Source organism: Rhinolophus sinicus, chromosome 3, assembly GCF_057876585.1.
Source record: "Rhinolophus sinicus isolate RSI-liver-muscle chromosome 3, RSI-T2T, whole genome shotgun sequence".
NCBI classification, from domain to species: domain Eukaryota; kingdom Metazoa; phylum Chordata; class Mammalia; order Chiroptera; family Rhinolophidae; genus Rhinolophus; species Rhinolophus sinicus.
Window position 1 is genome coordinate 127,909,565 of NC_142503.1, and position 6,947 is coordinate 127,916,511.

General features: G+C 53.1%; 1 protein-coding gene across 1 annotated transcript; it reads right to left on the reverse strand.

Moving 5' to 3' along the window:
- Nucleotides 1-437: 437 nt before the first annotated feature.
- LOC148758578 (dehydrogenase/reductase SDR family member 2, mitochondrial-like) lies at nt 438-6,646 on the reverse strand. Its single transcript, XM_088796930.1, is given in 8 exon segments — nt 438-549; nt 816-871; nt 1,120-1,254; nt 1,521-1,572; nt 2,576-2,646; nt 5,543-5,644; nt 6,160-6,337; nt 6,507-6,646. Coding segments are annotated over 8 exon segments (846 nt in total).
- Between the last annotated feature and the right edge of the window lie 301 nt (nt 6,647-6,947).

Genomic DNA, 6,947 nt, shown 5'->3' on the forward strand with positions numbered 1-6,947 from the left:
GCCTTGTGGCTTTTGGCTCTACCTTTACCAGGACTTCACAGACTTGAGAATAAATTGGAGTTTATTTTAGAGAAAGAAAAAAAAAAACATTTAAAGCACAGAGGACAGAGAGAAGGAGGCTTCAGGGTCTTGAGCCTCTAGTCTTGCCCTTTACGGTTCCTCCAAAGCTCCAGCCCTATGATCTCCTCCAGCTCCACAGCCCAAAACCGAGAACATCTGTGCTGGTTGGATCAGAGCAGCCAAAACTATTAAAGTCACACTTAGGGTCCCAAGGATGAGACTATTGGAGGTTCTTCCTCAAGCCTGGAATGAGCGAACCTCCACATTGCTAGACTGGAAGAGCTTTGGATTCTGTCCCCAGACCGCAATGATCCCCTCGCCCACCCACCCTCAGGCTCTGAGGCCCAGACCCACAGCTCTGTAGCCCCCGAGCCCCGTCAGAGCCGAGGGGAGTAGCCAGCCACCACGATATTCTCGCCGGTGATGTAGCTGGCATCTGGAGAGCACAGGAAGGACACGAGGCCTGCACAGTCCTCAGGCTGCCCTAACCTGGATGGAAGGAGCACAGAACATAGCATCAGCGATCTCACATTCGGGTTCTGTGCACTGGGGCTAACAGGCCTCTCAGGTGGGACTGGGCTCCAGGGAGGGACAGGGTGGATACAGCTGGACTACTTGCACCTTCCAGGCCTGTGTGGAACCCAGAATTCAGAAAAAGGAATGGCCAATACACAGAAAGGGGTCTGCTCTTGGGTAAGACTCAACTGACCTTCCACAACTGTACATAGAAGACCAAAGCACCAAACACCACTTGCCTCTGCAGCTGGTGGTTTTCTTTGAACTTGTTCCAGAGAGCCTCATTTTCATGCAACTGAGCAAGAGGAAAAGGTGAAAGAGTCAGTGCTGCTGAAAAAAGGCGATGGGAGGGCCCCCGAGGTAGTGACCTGACAAAACACGCATGACAGCTTTGCCCTTCTCAGTGTTGATGGACTAGGTCACGGCTGAGTTCAGAGGATGGTGAGGACCTCAGTTGTAAGGATGTGTCCCCTTTCCCCCTTAGTCCTTGGGCAGTGTCTCAATGCGTCAGGCTAGGGAACAGGGGACATGCCCAGTACTCACCACTTTGCTGAAGTCAGTCTTGATTATTCCCGGAACCAGGCAGTTCACCCGGATGCCCCTGGGGGCCAGCTCCAATGCCAGTGTCCGGGTGAGGCCCAGCAGGGCTGTCTTACTGATATTGTAGGCTCCCAGCTCCTGGCAGGGGATTAAGAGTGATTAGGAGGTGATGGGGGTGAAAGGAAGTGTCAGTTGGATTTCTCACCTACAGGGGATCACACCTGCCCAGCCCAGAGCTCAGACACACTCCTCACCCTGGTCTGAGAACAGAAGCTGGTGTGAGCGACCTACACCCACATGGGCACCAGTTCTCCCCAGGACAACAGGAGTAAGGGGGGGTCTGCCCCAGGCTTGGGGAACCACCACACCCTTTCCCAACCAGGACACACGGAGCAAGCACTCACCACTTCTGGTAAATAAGCTGAAATGGAAGAGACCAGGATGACAGCACCCCTCCTGAGAGGACACAGACAAACACAAAAGGAGAGAGGAAGCTCATGAGTCAGCATTGATTGAAGGGCTATAATGCAGTCGCTGAATAATGCAATCCTCACACAGTCCTACTGTTATTCCCATTTCACAGCTAAAGACACCGAGACTCAGAGCGGATTAGTAACCCAGCCAATGAGTGGCAGAGCTGGAATTCGAACCCTATCTCTCTGACCCCATGTCCAAGCTCAGAACCACTGTATTCTTCTGCTTCTCCATGGGGGAACAATAGCCAAGCCAGGTGTGTGGAAAGGAGCTGAGTGGGCTTGGTGAAGAGGCAACATGGCCCAAGGGGAATGCTTATCAACGGGCCACCTCTGAGAGCAGATGGGGCAGGAGGAGACAGGAAATGATCGCAACTTTCTCTTCTCTCCAGACAGTCCTCAGCGACTTCCTACAGGGTATGCCTGTGTGAAGGGGTCAGAGGAGCAGATGTGTCCCAAGGGAGGTGGTGGCCCAAGTCCTTGTCATGAGACCCCTGGGAACATGTGTAAAGGGTGGTCAGATATGCAGGATCTGGACCAAGGCAGAGTCCTTAGAGACCAAGAAGCAACGAATGAGGAGGGCCTGGGGTGGCTTCTCCCTCCCTATGGGCAGAAATGGGACAAACCCTGTCATAGGTTGTAAGTTGGTGAAAAGGGATTGTCCAGCTCCTCAACCAAAGTAGGTGAGGGTGTGGATGAACAGCCCACGAGGTCAGGGAGCTAAAGCACAGCCTCCTCCTAAGCCTGGTAATTTCAATGCCAAGGAGAACGTGCCTGGGCCCCTGGAACCTCACCCGCAGCCACTAGAATGAGAAACTATAGCTGAATGTGGGGTGAGGCGGGGCAAAGGGAGGAGGGACGTGGAGATTTCAGAAAGACCTGTGCTGTCCACGCCCACTCCGGCTGTGCCCCAAGCTCTCCAGAGTCAATTCTTGTGCCTCAATTTCCCCAACTCCCACCAGTCCCCGCCCTGCTCTGTAGCCTACCCTCTCTTCTCCATGTGGGGCAGCAGCTGGCTCAGCAGCAGGGCTGGGGCCTTCACGTTGACACTCAGGATCTGAAATCAGAGCAGGTGGAGGGTGGAGACAGACACCGTCAGCCCAGCTTTGTTTCCATAAGACACCTGAAGTCCTTCAATTTGAGCAGCAAATCCTGATGTGTGCAGATCGGACAGACTAATCCCCCTTCTGACCTGGGCAAGAGGTGTTTCTGACTTCTCATTGTTTAACAGACAGGCAGGTTAAGGGACAGGCCTGGGAGCACAGCCCTGAATATGTGAACTGTTTGGGACTGGGGCGAAGGATTTGTTCAGGCGTTTAGAAAAAACTGGCCATGCCAATAGAAATAATTATATAAGCAGAAGACACTGGAAAAAGATTGAAGAACATAAAGAGGGAAAGTACTAGGTGCTGAGAGCAAGGGAGATTTCTGGAAGAGTTGTCTTTGTCTCTCTGTGTTTTTATTGTTGATGCTCTCGCCTTGTCCCCACAGAATGTAAGGCATACTCAGAATGCAAGAGCATAAAGCAAATCAGAAGGCATTATGCGTGAAGCATGGAGACTAGGGAAAATAATTGTAGAAAAAACTAGAGTGAGGTTGGTGCCCACGGTTCACAGCACGTGGTAAGGACTGAGTATTATTCTATTCTATGTTCACAAGAACACATGCTGTCAGGGCCAACCCACACGCCAGGTTATTGCAAACTTGGCTCTGAGGTTTCCTGGGGCCAACACGAAGAGGGAGACACAACAGACAACTACCATTCTGGGAGCTTAGTGCCCTCGCTGATCCTGTCTGTGACCAAAACCTGGAACTGGGCTCCGACATCAGGGTGCCCGACCCTCTGTCCAGCGACTCTGCCCGGTGTGTCTGGGGACAGGGGAGAAGTATGGAGGAAATGGCAATAAAAGATGCAGATGCTGAGCTCAGGGCTTGGACCGAATGCCAATCAGGAATAAAGTCGACCAGGGATCCCTCCTGTGGGGCGCTGTGCTTAGTGAGGTCAGCTGTGTTCTGCGTCTCTAAAGAATGAGTCACTAAAGTTACATGTCTGTAACTGTCCACTGTTCTCCCCACCTCTCATCCCACACCACTCATCCCCTTAGATGTGGGCAGGGAAGTGCTTCAATTGAGTTCTGCTGAGGCCCATCTGTTGGCAGGGAACCAGTGTTGAGATGACCCCCAGGAATGCTAGAAGTGGCTCGGATTCTAAAGGGGGAACATCATGCGGTCCCCAATAAGAAGAAATTGAGCTTAGGCTAAGGGTTTCCTGATCACTCTGCTCTGACAGAGCCCGCTAGCCCATGAGATGCCTACCCTAAGCTCCATGAGTGTCGGCTCCCCGGATGATGGGCTGTGACAAGGCCTCTCCTAGACTCAGGAGCCAAATGTGAGCCAAGGAGAAATGGAGAGTCTGTCCTTTGTTCAGGAGACGTGCCCTATGTTAGCAAAGAAGGAAGACCAGCTCAGTGCCACCAAGTCCTGGGTAGGGACCGTGAGCCTGAGTCAGGTGCATGCTGGAATCATGGAGAAGGGATGGAGGAGACATGGTGGGGCGGTAGATGAGAGATCCCATCCTGCTGGGGAGAATGGGGTCCCCCTGAAGAGGTGCTAAGGTGGCCCAAGGATAAGATGAGCGAGAAGGAATTCCCCTCACAGGACACATACCGAAAATTAGGTTCAGGTAAAAGCAGAGCATCGAGTAAATTCTGAACTTGATTTGACTGTGTATTTCACCTCCAAGATGGTGACAGATGTAATTAGAGGATGATTTCTGTCTAGTGATGCAGAACTGCATGTGGAATAGCACGTCCTTGGAGGATAGGTGAGCAGCAGACAAAGTAAGGCTGGCTGTCGGCAAGTGCGCCCAGCTTCAGGAGGGAAGATTTCAAACAGCTCTGACAAAAAAAAAGAGTCAGGATCCCATGAACTGAGACACTAACAGGGAAAATGAATCAGGGGGGTTGGGAGACTGTCGGCAATGAAATCCCAGCTACCGAATCGCTAATGATCCTTCAGAGGCTTTAAGGAAGCAAGAGAATCTGGAGTCTGCTGGCAGCAGCTGCAGCGAGCTCAGATTTCAGGTCATTCCTGAGTAGGGTGGGAAGGGGACCCAGCCAAGGGCAGATAGCAAGAGGGGCTGCCTACAGACATCTGAGCAGAGCGAGGAGAACTAGGGAGGGCAGAAGGAAATGCTCTGGCCCAGTGCTTGGGGCAGAGGGAATGCTAACAATGACAGGAAGTACGTGACTCCATCCATCCATCTTGCCCATCAGTAGGGTAAGGGAACAAAACACAGGAGTGAACAGAAGAGGAGACATAGGAGAGTAATGAAGCCCGAGATGGACCTCAAAGCCTTTTACAAAGTCTCTCCTGGACCTTTGAACACCAGCTGGGAGGATGGCTTAGTGGACTCATAATGAGTTGGAACATCCGAGCCCACAGAAAGCTGATGGGTGGGTGCAGGCCTGATGGGTGCAGCAGGTTCATTGGAGGGACAGTGAGAAACCCTTGTCTATGAAAGGCAGAGAATTTTAGCAGCAGGTACGGATCACCACAATCGAGCACCACCACCAACATATGACCCCGTAAATGGAGGTAAGAACATAAATTGTTGACAGAGAGCAGAGATCTTATGGCTCTTGAGTCCTGCCAAGAGCAGAGACTTACTCCCACAGTTCTGCTCCCACAGCCTGGAGCAGTGCCCGGCACATAGCAAGCCCTCAATAAGTATTTGCTGAATAAATGCGAAAGGAATGGGAAGAGAAAAGAACGCAGAAAGAGTGAGGAATTAGCCTTAAAAACACAGATGCCAGAAAGGAGCATCAGGGCACAGTGCGTGTGTTTACAATAACATGGGGAGTGGGGAGGAGAGGCTCGGTGGGGACAGGCCCTGCTGGAGCCCATGCAGAGCCAGCACATCAGCCCCCCGCCAGCTCCCAGCAGCCCCTCACCTTGTCCCACACCTGCTCACTGGTCCCCACGGTGCTCCCCACCAGGGGGTTGACAGCAGCATTGCACACCAGGAAGTCCACACCTCCACTGTGCTCCAGGGCCTGGGGGGACGGGAGACATGAAGGGCCAGGTGAGCGTGGAGACGGTCTGAGGAGAGAGCCCAGGTGCACGGGCCACTGAGGCAGAGCTTGCTGGTTAGTGTCTCCACCAAGAATGGTCAGTCACAAGGCTCCTGTGAGAACCAAACTCTTGGTGAAGGTAAGTGCCCTGGATAGGTCACGGGCAGCCTCTCAGTGCTGAGGGCCTCAGGGGAGGAAGGACTTCTCCATGAATCCCTCTGGGGACTTGGGATGGGGAAATTCCTTTAGACCTCTCCTCAACCGTAGTTCTCTCAGGATGTGTGGTGAGGGGGTGTAGGGGTGAGCGTCCTCTCATCAACTGGCCACTTTCCAGAGAGCCAGTGTCTGCTCAGGGATACGGTGAACAGTCATGGTCTCAGGACGTGTTCTAGGGCTTCTGGACCCCCATCCTGGTCCCTGCTCCTGCAGGGCTGAGTGGTGAGGAAAAGGCTCTGTGTGTCCTCCTGCCTGTGTCCTTCCACCCCTTGACCCCTCACCGTGGCCACCAGCCGCTACCGGTCCTCAGCTTTCCCCACATGACACACGGTGCCCGTCACACTCAGCCCTTCCCACTGCAGTGCTGCCACAGCCTGGTCCACGTTCTGCTGCTTCCGGCTGCTGACCACCACGTGGGCCCCGTCCTGGGCCAGACGCCTGGCGATGGCAAAGCCAATCCTGTGGGCAGAAATAGAGGGAACAGGACAGCCTCAGCCTCTCACCACCATTGTCCCTCTACCCAGCCCTGGACATCAACAAGGCTGTGTCCTTCTCTACAACCCTGAAGTCCTTTAGTGGAAGTGAGGCTCCCTGTGAGGAGTTAAGACATGGCAATCAGGGCACTCACCTGTCAGTAGACTCCGTGACCACAGCTACCCAGTTGGCCCGGGCACCATTTTGGTCTATCCCACTGCTGCTCATCCACACAGAGAGTCCATCGCGGGAACAAAACAGGCCCCAGAGGACCCAGATAGCTGCTTGGAGCATGGTGGCGAATGCCTGGTTCACTTCCTGTGGAATTCAGCCTTGGGGGAAAGAATCAACTTCACTTATCACTGCTGGCCTCAGTGAGCTTGATGATGATCTACCCCCAACTTCTCCAGACAGACAAGGCCAGCAGCAGAGGATGAGAGAGAGTCAGAGCAGTCACGGTGAAGTTCAAACATTTGAGCCTCAGGTCAGGAAGCCTCTCCGTGAGAATTCTCTATTTGTAAAATAGGCAAATTAGCATATGAGACCCAACGTTCAGTCAACAGACAGGATTATTTTTCCATTCATTCCATAAGCA